The sequence below is a fragment of the Diceros bicornis genome, chromosome 23, assembly GCF_020826845.1.
Source record: "Diceros bicornis minor isolate mBicDic1 chromosome 23, mDicBic1.mat.cur, whole genome shotgun sequence".
Classification (NCBI taxonomy): Eukaryota; Metazoa; Chordata; class Mammalia; order Perissodactyla; family Rhinocerotidae; genus Diceros; species Diceros bicornis.
This window is the reverse complement of record NC_080762.1, coordinates 29,680,013-29,696,675: the sequence shown is the minus strand read 5'-3', so window position 1 is coordinate 29,696,675 and position 16,663 is coordinate 29,680,013. Positions and strand designations below refer to the sequence as shown.

The following is a 16,663-nucleotide window of genomic DNA, read 5'->3' as shown; positions in this document are numbered from 1 at the left end:
GCTTTATAAATCTCCAACAGGGCACATGTTACGCTTCCCAAATGTATTTGGGAATAAAATTCTTTTTCAAAGGACCATCAGCCTTATAGGACTAGTGTTCCAGAAAACTCATTTCAGGAAATGTGGCAATGTGTTCCACTGTCTTTGAAAAGCCTTTGTACGTAGTAGGCACTCAATATATACTTCTTCAAGAAGAAAAATCACTCCTCATACTGAAGTAACATGTTAATGTAACTCCAAATACTAAAGAATGAAGTAATTTCACTCTTCTTATAGCAGGAGGGCTCAAGTATAATAATTACTTCACTAATTATTTAATTTGAGTATTAAATTGAAAACATTAATTTTCATTAGACAGACTAAAAACAAGATTAAGAGAAATTTCTACCTGTGCTTTTATGATATGCATGAATCTTGACATCAACTCAGGACATTCAAGAAGGAAGTGAAAGTGGTCAAATATAATTTTGGGATTTCTAAAAGAAAAATACATTTTGTTTAAATGGACAAAAAAGATGAGTAGCATTAAGTGAAATGCAAATTCAGATATACAGACATTGAAACAGAAGAAAAACACTTATTAATCCACACCTAACATACTTTCATTTGTCATTGCGCATTTTTTTAATAGTAACAGAAGTAACATCTTTTCTGCTGACATGAAAACTGTTAAGTAAAGAAAGAAAAGGTTACAAGGGCAGTTTATGAACCTGAGAAAGCCTTACCTGTTAACAAAGCATTTTAAAACTTCATCGTGTTTGCAGACAAATTCAATGAAACGGGGTGAAGTCATTCTATGGGAGGTAAAAAAACAATCAGAACATATAGACAGAAGCTGGTGATATACCAAATTGATAACTACGTATTGAAATGTACTGGCTTCTAGGCAAAAAAAAGAATTTGGGTTTGGATCATCTTTATAAATTTAGGAAACTGAGGCATGTCTAGTCAATTTATAAGATGTAAAAATATATATAGTAACTTTTCATCAACAGACGATATAAACAAGTGACTTTTTAAGAACCTTGAAATTTTAAACATCTCTGCTCTACACATTTTGAATAGTTAAGTGATCCTATACAAGTGACCTTCACCATTCTATACATTACTAACTTATAAAATGCTTAGAACTCAAATATTTTGTACTAATTCTAGATTAGTACAATGAATATCCTAAAACAAGATCAGGATAGAACCTAAAATCAACAAATTATTATTTGTTGTTACTGAAATTACAAAAAAATCATAGCTTTTCTTCATCTATCAGAGAAGGAAATAATAAGCAGAAACCTTCTTACCCTGGAGGCATCTGACAAGAACAGCACATGTAAAAAGCCTGAATGACAGCACTTAGCCGGTTAGCTGTCATAGAAATAACATCCTGACAGTCTGTACCAGCTTCCTGTTTCCCTCCAAGAGCATCTGGCTTAGATTCCCCTGTGCCAGTGGATAGATTTTCATAGCTCCCAGGTCCTGGAGGCTCAAATGGAGGAATGGAAGCACCATCTTGATCTTGGCCTTTCTGTTTCAGTAAAATAGAAGTGATATCTGTCGAGTCCTTTTTGCTTTTCATCAATTCTGTAGCTATTAAAACTAGCCACTCATCTAATGAGTGCCAAAGCAATTCCAGAGGCTAAGAGAAAAAGAAAAGTGTTTTTTAAACATCATTCTTCAACTCCAGGATAAAAAACCCACAAGGCCAACGACACATTATAAAAGAGAAGATGAACTCTAGATACTTCTGTTTTCCCAAGTTTATGTGACAACAATGTCTAAAGGTAAGTAACAAAAACATATGAATGTCATATAAATGACAATTTCCATTACAAGCAATCTTTCTTCTTTTTTTTTTTTTTTTTTTTTTTTTTTTTTTTTTTGTGAGGAGATCAGCCCTGAGCTAACATCCGCCAATCCTCCTCTTTTTTTTTTTTTGCTGAGGAAGACGGCCCTGGGCTAACATCGGTGCCCATCTTCCTCCACTTTATATGGGACGCCGCCACAGCATGGCTTACCAAGCAGTGCGTCGGTGCGCGCCCGGGATCCGAACCAGCGAACCCCGGGCCGCCGCAGCGGAGCGCGCGCACCCAACCGCTTGCGCCACCGGGCCGGCCCCGCAATCTTTCTTCTTTTAAAAATTTTCAAATATTTAGTTTTAAAAGCATACATTAGGGGCCGGCCCGGTGGCAGAGCAGTTAAGTACGCACGTTCCGCTTCGGCGGCCCAGGGTTCGCAAGTTCGGATCCCCAGCGTGCACCGAAGCACCACTTGTCAAGCCATGCTGTGGCAGCATCCCATATAAAGTAGAGGAAAATGGGCATGGATGTTAGCCCAGGGCCAATCTGCCCCAGCAAAAAGAGGAGGACTGGTATTGGATGTTAGCTCAGGGCTGATCTCCCTCACAAAAAAATAAATAAATAAATAAAATAAAAGCATACATTACTTTTATATATACAATCTCCCTAACCATTACTATATTAATGTAATTAAGTGTCAACAATTTTCAATTATGGTTTTTTTCAATTAAAAAAAATGAGAGCTCAGGGCCAGCGTAGTGGTTGAATTTGCATGCTCCACTTCAGCACCCCCAGGGTTTGCAGATTTGGATCCCGGGCGTGGACCGACACACCACTCATCAAGCCATGCTGTGGCAGCGTCCCATATAAAGTGGAGGAAGATGGGCACAGATCTTAGCTCAGAGCTAATCTTCCTCAGCAAAAAGAGGAGGATTGGCAGTGGATGTTAGCTCAGGGCCAGTCTTCCTCCCCCTCCCCCCAAAAAAAAGGAGAATTCCTAAAGAGCCTAATAAACAGCTTAGTTTACTGTGCTCTTTTCTTTACACGTAATTCCTAGAATTTTGAAATTTTATGAGAAGAAATTTTAAAATATGACGATATTTATATATACACACACACTCACGTACATATATATGCTTACACACACACACACACAAAATCCATCTCTAATGACTGGTAACTATCAAATACTGACTAGTAAATTCTTAATTCCAGATAAAGATTAACAACTTAAAAAAGAAAAAGAAGGGGTCGGCCCGGTGGCGCAAGTGGTTAAGTGTGCACGCTCCACTGCAGCAGCCAGGGGTTCACCAGTTCAGATCCCGGGCACGCACCAACACACTGCTTGGCAAGCCATGCTGTGACGGCGCCCCATATAAAGTGGAGGAAGATGGGCACGGATGTTAGTCCAGGGCCAGTCTTCCTCAGCAAAAAAAAAAAAAAAAAAAGGAGGATTGGCAGATGTTAGCACAGGGCTGATCTTCCTCACAAAAAAAAAAAGAAAGAGAAAGAGTAAACTGTTTCTTATTTCTACACTATTTAAAATATTCCTTTTGAGAATAATGAAATGTCTTCTGTAAATTAATAGCAAATGGAATTTTATTTTTTAAATATTATGTGGTTACAAATGCTACAACAGGACTAAGTACTAGAGAAGATAAAATATATATATCACCTCTAATAATTAGTTTTTAACACGAGTAGAAATATAAACGCCCAACTACTATTAAAAGATCTGCTAACGGAGAATCTAATGTACAGCATTGTGACTATAGTTATCAATACTGTATTGTACACTTGAAAGTTGTTAGGAGAGTAAAACTTTAATGTTCTCACCATAACAACAACAAATGGTAATTATGCAAGGTGAAGGATGTGTTAACTAACCTTATCATGGTAAACATTTCACAATATAAAAGTGCATCAAATCATCATATTGTACATCTTAAACTTACACAATGTTGTATGTCAATTATATCTCAATAAAGCTGGGAAAAAAAGAAGACCTCCTAGAACATTTTAATCCCAAATGAAGATTAACAGTCATGGGGAAGAGTGGTTAAATGGTCCTTCATTCCTACACTATTTAAAATATTCCTATTGAGAATGATAAACTCTCTTTCTGCAAATCAATGTAAAAGTTAATCTTACTTTTTGGTTCTTATATGATCACAGAACGCTACAAACTAGACCATGGGATTCAGAAAGACCCACCTTTACAATATTTCAACTAAAAGAAATAATCTTACTTTCAAAGACCACTATAGAAAGAGATTATATAACCATACTTGAAATCTAGAAAATGTTTAAATAATCTGTTCTGCCAGGAAATTCTTTCCAATTATTACCTAACAAATCCCTTTGCTTTTCTTCAGGTTTCTAGAACATTCTCTGCTTGAGAACATTTTACTTATTGAATTTCCAAACAAATAAATTACCCCTAAGTCTTCACTTAAACATTAAACCAAAAAGCAGAAAATAAAATAAAACAAGAAGACCCCACCACCATCAACAAAAACTTAGTTCACTCACTCAACAAATATTTAGTTAGTACCTACTGAGTAAACAGATAGGCAAAGTGAGAAACTAGTTACACCCTGAAGTTGAAATGAGCACCCCTCTCCCCCACAAAGAGGGCTTTTCCATGGTTAGGCACAGCAGTTGGAAGATTCAGGGTCCCTGAGCTGCTTAAAGGAAAGGCAGGAAGCACCAGCTGCCATAAACACTGACATGATACCTTCATGTCTTAATTCTAATCATGATCCAAGTTGGAGTCTACAGTGAGCAAAACATTAAACCTGCTGTAAAAGATGAAACAGAACTTTTTATGTCGGCAAAAACTATTTAGCTTTACATCAGAAAAGGAACTTCCAAAACAGAAAGAACAGGTGCTGATGTAAAACTGCTTGAAATAAAAGAAAAAAGGCATAATTGGTCTCTTAATGAGTAGGGCTAAAACCTAGAAAATCAACACCCTAGATGGAGATGAAGTCTAAGGCAGGAAATGATGCCTGCTGCTCAAGCAGATGACAGCACTGAGCCTGAACCTACAACACTCCTATTTTCAAATAGTGACAAGGTGCAAAAACTAAAGGTGATTTTGAACAATCCAGAAATAATATCCAAAACGCACAACCAGATCTGTGTAAAATGACAGTGATGATAAAGATACTGAAAAGCTAGCAAGAGTTTTCAATAAAGGAACACAGCAAAGAATTAAAAGATTTTCCCAATTATAATTCTATGAAACTATTAAGAGTGACTGATTACTATTCACAAAAAAAGAGCATATCAAGATTCCGGAAGCCTAAATTGTCTTCCCCACGCTCACCTTGCTTCAACAACCAAAACTACCTTCTCCTTCAGATGCTCCAAAGTTCCCAAGGCGCTAGATAAAAATCTCTTCACACCACAAAAATGGCTAAGTGTTAAGATTAACTTAAAGGATTTCTAAGATAAATCAGAAAACTACTCAACAGGATATTAAACAATTTTACCTACTAAAAATACATGGCCTATAAACTCACTCATCCTTACAGGAAAACCTATTTGTTAATTCTAACAATAAAGTGACAAGTTAAGAGCACCTAGTTAGGGCCAGCCCTGTGGCTTAGCGGTTAAGTGCGCATGCTCCGCTGCTGGCAGCCGGGTTTGGATCCCGGGCGCGCAGCGACGCACCGCTTCTCTGGCCATGCTGAGGCCGCGGCCCACATACAGCAACTAGAAGGATGTGCAGCTATGACATACAGCTATCTACTGGGGCTTTGGGGGAAAAAATAAATAAATAAATAAAATTATTAAAAAAAAAAAAAAAGAGCACCTAGTTAATGAAATGCAAAGTAGGGCTCAACTGCTACCTTAGAGAAAATGTGGCAAAAATTAAAATGTATTTCCAGTTTAACATTGCAGCAACTCAGCAAACAGTTAATATTTTTACAATTTGAATCACCCTACAATGAACAGAAGATCTTATATACGTGGATGACAATGTAGTTTCTATTTTTATCCTTGTAAGTGGGAGGGCAGACCATTTTGCTATCTTCCAAAAAGTCCACATTTAATTCATAAAATTAGATGGAAAGAGACCAATACATTCTTTAAGAGTAATACTTCATGTTTTAAAAAGTCAGGTGACTTTTACAATACAAATGTTTCACCAAAGTGAAAGGTCAAAATTGAAGAGAAAATAAGCGGTCAGAGGCAAAAGCAGTTGTCAATGATGCAGAGAATACCTTAAAAAAAAAAAAAGAAAATACTAATGAATGAAATAAAACAGAAAGAACTTTATATATTATATACATCACTGATATATGACAACTGAAACAGAGTCTGGATTCCATAAAAAAAAAAAAAACACCAAAAGAAAAACAGTGATATCCTTTTCTATGCTGTTATATCTGTACTGACTGGCTAGGTAGAAAACTAACATTTAAATCAAGCATTAAATGCCCACAGAGAGGCTATTTAGCACACACTTATTTTCCGGTATCATTAGCAAATAGGTGGCAGATTCAAATTTTAACAAAAAAAAAAAATCAGACAATAGTGAATATAATCTATGCCCAATTTGGATAATGGTGACCGTATCTATACTTGATTTGAGTTTCTATTCATCATTATAGATGAGTAGAAATCAAATCAGGAGTAGATTCAGTAAATAACAGCATGAGCCATGCAAGAACACATTAAGAACAACTTCGTGGGGGCCGGCCCCGTGGCTTGGCAGTTAAGAGCGCGCGCTCCGCTACTGTCGGCCTCGGTTCGGATCCCGGGCGTGCACCGACGCACCGCTTCTCCAGCCATGCTGAGGCCGCGTCCCACATACAGCAACTAAAAGGATGTGCAATTATGACATACAACTATCTACTGAGGCTTTGGGGGAAAAAAAAAAGAGGAGGATTAGCAATAGATGTTAGCTCAGAGCGGGTCTTCCTCAGCAAAAATAGGTGGATTAGCATGGATGTTAGCTCAGGGCTGATCTTCCTCACAAAAAAAAAAAAAAGAACAACTTCCTGTAATGTGAATGTTTAAGCAGTGAAATTCACTTAAAACAGCATTGACAAACAGTGGATCAATGATTCAGATTCGAATTTTACAAAGACAGTAAGTTATCACTCCCAACTAGTGTTCAAAGAAGCGGCATGTGAAAAGCCAAAATTTTAATTACAAGAAGATGCATAACTTCCTTCTTCCAGGAGGTGGCACAATAGGAAAAAAAAAGAAACGCACACAGCTGAAAACTCTTCTACACTGATGAAAAAAAGTGAAGCAGACAGATGCACAGACCCTTCTTATACATACCTCTTGCCAAAGGCTATCACACCTATTCTAGATATTAAAGAATCTACTAGTGTCAAAATGTTTGCAAACTATTTGTGCCTGTCAAAAATTTTCCATGTAAAAAAAGAATCATTTAGCATAAATCATTAATTTAACTTTGAATTTTACAGACAGTAAAGCTCTCAACCATCCCTAGTTTTCGAGGAAGTGGCACATAAAAATGTTTACATCACTTTTTGGATAGATAACCTATATTTATACTCTAAAGACTGTTTAAAGAAATATAAGTCTTCATGAACCCAAAAGCAAATTTTATACTATGAAAATCTCTTAAGATATATTACCCTTAAAAAAAACATGAAAAGTTATTAAAGTACATATTTGTCCAAAAGCTGAGTTATTTGAAAATATAACGCCACAAAAAAAAACATTAACAATAGCAATTATAGCCATGTTCATTTTGTTTACTTCATAAAATTATAATTTAACATGGGTAGCAACACTGCCTTGGGTTTTACATGGAATGATTCTTCCAAGGATTCCATCCATAAATGTGATTGTATGTAAGAAACAGTTGAAGCAAAACAAAACATTTTAAGAAAATATCTCAATGATTCTTCCTTAAAATGATCTCAGGAAGTGTTAATAGCCAGTAAACGAAAAGTAGCCTTACTTTACAAACAGATACACGAATACACACATAACACAATAATACAATTTAAATAAAAACTAGATATTTTCTGTCCTTCTGAATAAGAAATATTTTTTTAAAAAGCATGATAGCTGCATACTGCCACATTAAAAATCTATAATCCAATAAAAAAGAAAATTTAATTAAACATTAAATATCTTTACCCTCAGAATAGAACACTACTGGAATTAAAATTTTACTTGTAAGAAAAATATAGAAAGCTCACCAGTTAAGACTTGCTGCTGATTAGACAGAGATCAAAGGAGAAAGGTGTGCCTAACTTAAAAAGTGACACAGGTATGAACCAAACTTACGTCCTGTTTATGAGGTTTCTGATTAATGAATGCATGCTTTGTCAAATTCATCTCTTTTATGTCTATCTTCCTAACAACGTCATATACTTTTCTGACCTTGAACACCTGGCTTCTTGGAGTTTTATTCCCGTTGTAGCCCATATCGATTCCATTACTGGGAGAAGATGGACCAATTCGAAAGACATGACAAAATATTCTCACAATCCTTAAAAGGCTCTTCATTTGAGCATCATAATTACTAGACAGGCTGAAAATAAGAATTAAAATATGAACAGATTAGACAGAATAAAACAAATTACATCTTAAAATTCTTTAAGACATTTTCATCACATTAACCATCTGTTTCATAATATAACGAGTAAAATTCCTTTCCTATCATGATAGGAGATGGAATGTTTTTTAACAGGAAGTTATTACCAAATATACATTATTTGGATTGTCCATTAATGAATTATTAATTTTTAATCAACCAGAATATTACCAACAATCAAAGCATAAAATATGAAAAAAATCACCACTGTAGAACAGTTGGTTTCTTGAGGAACCAACTTTAAGGCAATCTCCAACTTTCACTTCCAAAAGTATATTTGTAAATTAAACTGATTCTTTAGAACTCTGGGAACACTTCCCAGAGAAGCAATGATACAAATGTTGATTATGTTCTTAGGCCAACCCACAACTCAGCTGTAGAGGCTGAACTCTCTATTATTCTATCCATAACCCCATTTCCCCTCCTCATCCTTGAATGGTAACCAGTTGTTCACATAAGAACATTCACAAATTGAACAATCTTAAAGTTAATGACTATCTGCATCAGGGTGGTTCTCTATAAACATAGAAAATATACCCCACTAACAAAAGAAAAGGACTCAAATCCAACTAACACTAAACCATATTAAATACAATATGAACTTTCTTTGACAAATCAAAAAGCCCTTTAGAATCCCATAGGTCCTGGGGATTGTTCATCATCAGGAATCAATCATTAGTCTTCCACAGAGAAACTGTAGGAGTTGCGCTAAATTTGTACTGAATCTAGTGACAGATCTTGAAAAAGCTTTTTGTTGCTATTGTTGTTCATGGGGTGGTTTTATTTTGAAATCTCTAACATCAGTTATCTTGTATTATAATCACTGCACAAAAGCAGAGCAGAGCTGCATAAACTTTTGGGCAGACTGGTATGGCCGTCTTTTCATAAATTTAATTATCAAAGCTTACCCTATCTTGCCCTAAGTGTATTTTACCTAGTCCTTTAAAATCTTCCTCTGTAATATTTTTAGGTATCCTTTAATATTAAAAAAAATAAGGATCAGTAATGTGGAAATAAATAGCAAATGCCTACTTGTAAGCATTCCAGTTTGATAAGTGTCAAATTAGAGGGTATTTTCTATCCTGGTGACATGTGAACCAAAATTTCCTGATATTTTCACTTCGTTATTCATGTTGTTTTCTCATTCTAACAATTATTAAACTGTTAAAAATCATCAATAAAAATTAGCTTTCAGTTACAAGTGTTAGTAAAATACAACAGCTCTTGCCATCCGTATAGTATTTGACTGGGACAGCTAGACCACATTAGCAAAACATTTTCTTTGTTACAGTAACTTTGAATCAAATGTGTATGGAAACATTAGTTTAGCTTGCACTGATTTTTACATATTCGTCTTTATGAAGTGTTTCTAATTTTATATCCTAAAACTGCTGCAACTGACAAATAGAAATGTAATTTGGTTGAAGCTATTTCCTTCGATTGTGTTGCAGCTCTTGGAAAAGTTAACTACAATGACTCTCAAATTCTTCTATGAAAAAAGTGTGAATTTGATTTTCTGCTGCAAAATTACCATATATATATTTGTTTTAAGTACCTGATCTAGGGAACACTTCCTGAGTTATCTTAAGGTGAGAGGTATTTTCTCACATAATGGAATCTGAGTATCATCATCAATTATTAATACAGTCTAATAATTTTATATTACTTTATCCAGCTTAAACTTCATACAAGCTGAGTTGTCAGTCTAAAAAATGTCATTTTTCACTTTCTAACCAGTGAAACATCTCTATTGTATTATACAAAAAGATCTTAAAATCCAACTTCATCATATCCTTCTCCAGTTGACCATAAAATAATTTCATTCCAAGCCACCAATCTCAAAATAAAAGTTTAAAAATTAGTTTCCTGGAGCCGGCCCAGTGGCACAAGCAGTTAAGTGCACGTGCTCCGCTGCGGTGGCCGGGGGTTCGCCGGTTCGGATCCCAGGCATGCACCAACACACTGCTTGTCAAGCCAGGCTCTGGCGGCGTCCCATATAAAGTGGAGGAAGATGGGCATGGATGTTAGCCCAGGGTCAGTCTTCTTCAGGAAAAAAAAAAAAAAAAAAAGAGGAGGATTGGCAGATGTTAGGTCAGGGCCAATCTTCCTCACAAAAAATAAATAAAAAAAAATAAAAATTAGTTTCCTAATTTAAAGCCCTATCAATGTACTTAACTTTGGTTTACATAAGAGTATACTTTCATTCAGTATCTTACTTAGCAAATAGCTGTGATTTCCCTGTTCATTTGCACATTGATAACTATCTTACCTTCAATCATAAATATACAGAAAGCAAGATAACTCACTTCTTTAGTGAAACACAACATTATGTACAAAAGGGCCCTCCGTAAATATTTATTCTCTTTGGTAAATACTCCTAGAATCAGTTAGACAAAGTATGTTAAATAACATCTCAATCATCACTAATTAACATATATTTGAATCAGTTATTTTCTTAATTAAAATTTCTGTTAAAGTAGCCAAAATCACATCACACTGTGGGTTAAGAAACATAAAATGACTCACAAATAAATGAACAAAAGGGAGATATTCTGCAAAAGTACCATTACACATAAATTGGCAGGGAGGAATGATTTGTATTTGGCAGGGAGGAATGATCTGTATTTGAGATCTTCTTAAGAATCTACCTTGGTAGCTGTGAAGATAAGAGAAAATACATATATTGGTCTCTGCCCCTGGTTCCTGGCACAGAGCTCCTAAAATCCTTGTAATTTCCTAAGTGATAAGAACAGGAGGAGCATCTTTTGTTCTAATATTTAGTCCATGACTCCAATTCCTGACATGGAGCTCGTAAACCCCTTGGAATTTCCTGGGTGATAGCAGTGTCTTTTGTTCTACTGAGGTAACTCTTGGTGGGCCCCTGGATGGGGGGTGGTCACCCCAGACCAAGCTATGATTAGAAGCTTGGAATTTTCAGCCCCACCCCCTATTCTCCAGAGAGGGGAGAGAGGCTGGAAATGGAGTTAATGATCAATAAGCCTACATGATGAAGCCCCCATAAAAAGCACAAAAATATGGGGTTCAAGGAGATTCCAGGTTCATAAACACATCCACGTATGAGAGGGTGACGTACCCCAACTCCACGGGGACAGAAGCTCCTGTACTTGAGACCCTCTAAGACCTCGCCCTATGTATCTCTTCATCTGGCTGTTCATCTATATCCTTTATCAAATCCTCTAATAAACATAAGTGTTTCCCTCAATTCTGTTAGCTGTTCTAGGAAATAACAGAATCCAAGAGGAAAGAGGTCTTGGGAACCTCTGATTTGTAGCCAAGTCAGACAGAAGTAATGGATAACGTCAGGAGCTACTACTCGCAACTGGCATCTGAAGTGGGGGGCACTCTTATGGGAATGAGCCCTTAACCTGTGTGACATTATCTCCAGGTAGATAGTGTCAGAGTTGAGTTAAATTGTAGGACACCCAGCTGGTGTCGAAGAATTGCTTAGTGTGGAAAATGAAAACCCACACATCTGGTGTCAGAAGTTTCATGAGTGTGGTAGCAGTGTGTAAAGGAGAAACACAGGAGGGGGACTGGGTTTTCCCAAAACAGTAACAAAACAATAAATTCAAAAGCAATACTAATAACCAATACTCACAATTCCAACAAAGAGATATTTACAGGCCAAAAATGGCCATAATAACAGATTCTGTACAGCATTTGAAAGGTAGCGTTGTAAGTGGTGAGGTAGTACAGTTTAGCAAAGTAGTTTTAAAACTTTTTCTGGGGACTAGCCTGGTGGCACAAGCGGTTAAGTGCGCACACTCCATTTCAGCAGCCCTGGGTTCGCAGGTTCAGATCTCAGGTGCACACCAACGCACAGCTTGTCCAGCCATGCTGTGGTGGCGTCCCATATAAAGTAAAGGAAGATGGGCACGAATGTTAGCCCAGGGCCAGTCTTCCTCAGCAAAAAGAGGAGGATTGGCAATGGATGTTAGCTCAGGGCTGACCTTCCTCACAAAAAAAAAAAAAAAAAACCTTATTCTAGCCATGAATCCCTTTTTTCCTACTCTGTTTCTCCTGTTTCACTAATTTCCCTGTTATTTTTAAGAGCTAGATTGGGACGCAGGATCCGCTCTTCATTAGTGAGGATATGAACCCTGGTTCTTCTATGTATTAGCTTGGGAAATCACTGAACTTCAATTTTCTTATATGTAAAATGGAGATAATATCTAAATCACAAAGTCACTGTGAATATTCAATGTATGTAAATATTCCTTAGCTTAGTACTTGCTTAATAAGTGTCAAAGGCAAACAAAATAACAACATAAATGCTTTCTGATTACTGTGGAAGAGCAGAAAATAGGACAAAGATTTAAGTAGAAAAAACAAGTAACTTTTCTAATGTAGGAAAACAGATTAAAGATATTATGGGGGTATTTAAAATCACCACCATCATCTCTAGCACTTTCCATTTATATAATCATCATGATCATCATCTCTACTATATGCTAGACACCATGCTTGGCACTTTACAACACCTTATCATTTCATTTTTACAATTCATCAAGATATTTACTAACATTTTCCAACAAGGAAATAAAATCCTGAACAGACTGTGAATTAATTAGAGAGAGAGCCTTGTCTGTTTTATCCATGATCACCTAGCAGATGGCCTGGTGGATAGTAGGCACTCAAAAATACGTACAGATGGATGGGTGGATGATGAAGGGAAACTCCAAAAAATTACCTGCTGAGGTCACATAGTAAATAGTGATGTCTGGATTTAAACCTGAGTCTGGCTGACTCCAGAGCCCATGCTTTCACTTAGTACATCTGAATCTTACACAGTCCTCATCAAATAAATGGATTAACGGAAATGACTAAATAAAAAGAGAACATTATATAAAGCTGGAATTCAATGAATCTTACAGACAGAGTCTAAAGTAGTCTCAAAGGCAGAAATAGAATACTAAAAAAATTGGCAACTGGTATTGAGTAGAACTGAAGAAAGACCTAATGGCTAAAAGGTGACCTTGGTCCGATGAAGTATAAGAGGCCTAGCAAAGATCCTCCTAGGTAAATAGTGCAGAATGTGATTCTGGTCTGAGATATACAAAAAATCTAAAGGAAAACAGAAACAAAGGCTTAAGGTAATCGATTTGACAACGTAGCTGATTTACAGACCCAGCATGGAGTTGGGAGGAAGAAGGTCCAGCTGCAACTACAGAGGTGAGAGAAGACCACGACCTAATCTAAGACCCTCAATGTATTAAGAGAAGTGAAAAGAAAACTACAAAGGGGAAAGCGTTCAAATTAGAAGTGGGCCAAATTTGTAAACTAAGAAATAACACATTAACCATTTCTAAATGGCTGTTTACTCCTATTTGGGTGGCTAACCACATACAAAGAACCATAGGAGCCAGAAAGTGTAACATACAGTCATGCGCCATATAATGATGTTTCAGTCAACCGACTGGTGGTCCCATAAGATTAGTACCATATAGCCTAGCTGTGTAGTAGGCTATACCATCTAGGTTTGTGTAAGTACACTCTGATGTTCGAACAACGACAACATCACCTAACGACGCATTTCTCAGAACGTGTCCCTGTTGTTAAGTAACGCATGACTGTACATAAAAGCAAGTAATACAAAGGCATTAAACTCATGGACTTTGCAATGAGCCATTAAAACCACAGAATCTTTTCTGTGAAATAATAAAGAACTAAACAAAGGGGGACAGCTCAGGGAGAAAACTTTATAAGGAATCATGAGGGTTTATTGAGAAGTTGAACAACAGTCTATACCCAGTTTTATAAATTAGTGATCAAGATTCCTAAACTACTTTCTTGATTCTTCATATACATTTTACTTACATCTCTAGTCTAAGCAATCATTTGATAAAATTTTAGACACATATGCCAAACCCACTTAAGTAAGTCTCTATTTTTAGTCTCTTTAGAGAGATTCAAGTCTCCTCAGTAATAAGTGGATAGCTCTGGTCCTTTAAATCAAAACAAACAATAAGTCAGCAAATTTTTAAAACATCTTACCACTGTCAAAAGGCATCCAACACAATAACCCATTCCCAAAAAAGCCTAAAAGGAGACAAAGCTGAAAGATACTGCTACCTACTGATTGCTTATATTTTGAAACACTTACCTAAGCAGTTTATGACCATTTGTTGTGGCAACTTCAGCAAGGCTTGTTAGGATCTTTAGGTACTGGCTTTCACTTTGCTGAGACAAATGTTCCAGAACTTGACGTAACTAAATATATTACAAATAAAAAAATGTAACTATATAATAATCCATTAAACTTTATCAAGAAATTAAGTACCACTAGTTTAATAAGTATCCCAAAGCCAATCAGCTGAAATTAAGTCCTTTACAGTTATTTTGCCTTACATAAATTCAAAAGCTAATATACAGATAAGATGACATAAAATCTTTATTCAAAATCACCCAGTAAAAAAGCAATGAGAAATATAAATAGAACAGAAATCACCAAGTTTATTTATGGAAGTTTAATTCCAAACTTCTAAAATTTAGAAGAATTTTAAACACTGCAATTTTTCAAAGAGTAGATCTATTATAAATACAGAGCTCAGTAAACTAGTGATTACCAATCATAACATGAGATTCCACCTTAGATTCTTTTCCTCTACCTATGGGGAATATTCTAATTATCTTAAGGAGTGACCAAAGACCTAGAGGACAGAAGATTCATAGGGCCAAATATTAGCACAAAAATTAGTAATTATTATATAATTCATACTTATCCTATAATGCAGATAAACAAATTCGAATTAAAATATCTGTAATAATAAAATTAATAAGCACACCTCTAAAATGCAATATACACTAAGCATGAACAAAGCTTGCTCATTTACAAGCTACTAGCACAATTACATTACCATGTTTTCTCGGAGATCTTCATTCTGTGTCATTTGAATAATTGTCTGGAAAAGCCTAGGGTGATACTGAATTAACACTTCACATGTCTCTCCATATCCACCCTAAAAATAAGATTTAAAATTACCTAAGTTTAAAAACAAAGATCCTAAAGGAATACTTGTTTCCTCCACAAGTCTGACACCAAATGTGAGGGTTTTCCACACGAAGCAATTCTCCAGTTCTCCGTGGACACCAACTGGATGTCCTATCATTTAATTCAATTCTGATGCTAACTACCCGGAGTTAGCGCAGACCCCACAGGTCAGGGGCTCAGTCCTACAAGAGTGCCCCCACATCAGAAGCCAATCACAAGTCCAGGCCACCCATACTTCTGACTAACCAGCTATAAGTCAGGAGTTCCCACGACCCCCTCCTCGAGTTTGATAATTTGCTAGAATAGCTCACAGAAATAAGCAAAACTAAAACTTTACTTACTATTAGCTGTTTATTATAAAGGATACAACTCAGGAACAGCCACATGGAAGGTGTGTTACCTTACATGGAAGGCACGTGGTACACGGAGGGGGCACAGAGCTTTCGTGTCTTCTCTGGGCATGCCACCCTCCCAGTATTTCCATGTGTTCACCAACCCAGAAGCTCTCTGAGAATCCCACTGTTTAGAGTTTTTATGGAAGTTCTATTACATAGGCATAGATTGATTAACTTATTGGTCACTGGTGACTGAACATCTCCAGCCCTTCTCTCCTCCCCGGGAGTTGGGAAGGAAGCTGCCCCCTAATCACATGGTTGGCTCCCCTGGCCACCAGGCCCCATCCTGAAGCTACCTAGGGGCTTTTAGCCAGTTGTCATCTCAATAATATACAAAAAGACATTCTTATCACTCTGGAGATTCCAAGGGTCTTAGAAGCTCTTATGTTAGGAACTGGGATGAAGACCAACATATATTTCTTATAACATCATAGTTCCTTTCAAAGACCATATTCTTCACAGAATAAAAATCTTTGCAATCACCCTCTCATTTGAGAAAGAAATGATTTTACCACTCTCAGTTTCTAGTATAAAGTAAGGTATTAAGAATATACATTAACAGGAGCCAGGCTGGTGGCCTAGTGGTTAAGTTCAGTGCACTCTGCTTCAGCAGTCCAGGTTCGGTTCCCGGGTGCAGAACTATACCACTTGTCAGCCATGCTGTGGCGGCAACCCACAAACAAAATAGAGGAAAACTGGCACAGAAGTCAGCTCAGGGCCAATCTTCCTCAGGAAAAAAAAAAAAAAAGAATACACATTAACAATGTACCTGTACACATAAATCCAGAGGCGTTACTCCATTTTTATCTGACAGATATTTGGCTCCTCGTAATAGAAGAATCTGTGCTGTGTCTCTCTGACCATGACT

General features: G+C 36.5%; 1 protein-coding gene across 7 annotated transcripts in view; it reads right to left on the bottom strand.

Annotated features, from left to right (window-relative positions):
• The window catches only part of HACE1 (HECT domain and ankyrin repeat containing E3 ubiquitin protein ligase 1), a 110,714-nt gene that overhangs the window by 44,648 nt on the left and 49,403 nt on the right, over positions 1-16,663 (bottom strand). For all 7 annotated transcript variants that reach the window (XM_058566562.1, XM_058566559.1, XM_058566560.1 and 4 more), the window contains 7 exons: positions 16,565-16,661; positions 15,267-15,368; positions 14,513-14,619; positions 8,175-8,325; positions 1,299-1,633; positions 726-794; positions 389-476 (listed from right to left, as the gene is read on the bottom strand). In XM_058566562.1, the coding sequence (XP_058422545.1) occupies positions 389-476; positions 726-794; positions 1,299-1,633; positions 8,175-8,325; positions 14,513-14,619; positions 15,267-15,368; positions 16,565-16,661 (949 nt within the window). The remainder of the gene's footprint in view (positions 1-388; positions 477-725; positions 795-1,298; positions 1,634-8,174; positions 8,326-14,512; positions 14,620-15,266; positions 15,369-16,564; positions 16,662-16,663) is intronic.